This window comes from Aplysia californica, unplaced genomic scaffold (assembly GCF_000002075.1).
Source record: "Aplysia californica isolate F4 #8 unplaced genomic scaffold, AplCal3.0 scaffold00878, whole genome shotgun sequence".
In the NCBI taxonomy this organism is placed as follows: domain Eukaryota; kingdom Metazoa; phylum Mollusca; class Gastropoda; order Aplysiida; family Aplysiidae; genus Aplysia; species Aplysia californica.
Window position 1 is genome coordinate 121,691 of NW_004798148.1, and position 1,142 is coordinate 122,832.

Sequence of the window (1,142 nt, forward strand, 5' to 3'; positions counted from 1 at the left end):
TTATACCTGTTTACATCTGTTTGCCCCTCCCTCCACATACACAGGTACAAGTGATGGGCTCCAACAACCAGCTGCTGATGACTCCGGTGGTGGCGGGCCAGAACCCTGTGCCCACACTGCTACAGAACGCGACGGGCGTATTCCCCATGGCGCGCCCCGCCCAGCAGACGCAGCAGCCCCAGCCCGGGATGGGTCAGTTCATCATACAGGGCTCGTCCATGACCACTTTCAGGGGCTTACCTCCGCAGATGTAGACTACGGTACCGCCGTCTTTGGTCAAAGATCGTACATAACAAGAGTACATGACAAGATAATTCTCTCGGCCAGAGATCGTACATTACATAGCAAGATGGTTCACTCAGTCAAAGATCGTACATTACATAACAAGGTAGTTCACTCAGCCAAAGATCGTACATAGCTAGATAGTTCACTCCTCTCTTTGAACCATTTTTTAAAAAGATGTCCTCAAAATTCGGTGTCGCCCTCTTCGAAAAAATGCGGACTTTGCTATCAGAGTTGGCCTACTTGTGTGAAAAAAACTATTTAAGTGAAACTAACTATGCTATTCCTATTCTTCTTCTTGAGAAACGAAAAAGAGCTTAAAAACAAAGACTGAACCAATGCGCTGACTTCCGCCGACACTTGTTCGGCTGAGTGAACTATCTTGTTATGTACGATCTCTGCTATGGTGTGGTGGTAGCAGCAGTCAGACTCTTTGCAGTGATATGCAGAAGAACCGAGTTCCATTCCCGGCGAGGGAGAGAGTTTTTGTCGAGTATCATGTGGTCTTTCTGTTGAAATGCTAAATTCTCAACCCAGGTTGATACTGACTGGCAGTGTCAGAGCTTGCCCCCTGAGTGATCTATAGTACAGTAGTCTCCGCCCAAACGCACGGTTGGCGGGTGCTCTGGTGTGTTTGCTTCTTCTTTCCTATCAAACATCTATTGTCTTTATCTCCCCTCCTTCTTTTTTGTGTTTGTTACTCTCTTGTAACACCTCTAATCTTCGGCACTTATATGATCTTATTGTGTTGCAAGTGGTGCCGTAAAACTCTAACTAAAACTAGAACATCTATGGTGGGGGCTCTTGTGGCCTAGGGGTTAAGGTGTTTGCCTCTCATTCAAAAGTCCCGGGTTCGAATC

At 46.8% G+C, this 1,142-nt stretch overlaps 1 protein-coding gene across 1 annotated transcript in view; it reads left to right on the plus strand.

Annotated features, from left to right (window-relative positions):
* LOC101845506 overlaps positions 1–595 on the plus strand; it is a gene marked incomplete at its 5' end in the record, with an annotated part of 3,090 nt that extends 2,495 nt beyond the window's left edge. Inside the window, 1 exon segment of the mRNA XM_013089122.2 lies at positions 45–595. Coding sequence (XP_012944576.1) covers positions 45–254 — 210 coding nt within the window.
* Positions 596–1,142: the final 547 nt, after the last annotated feature.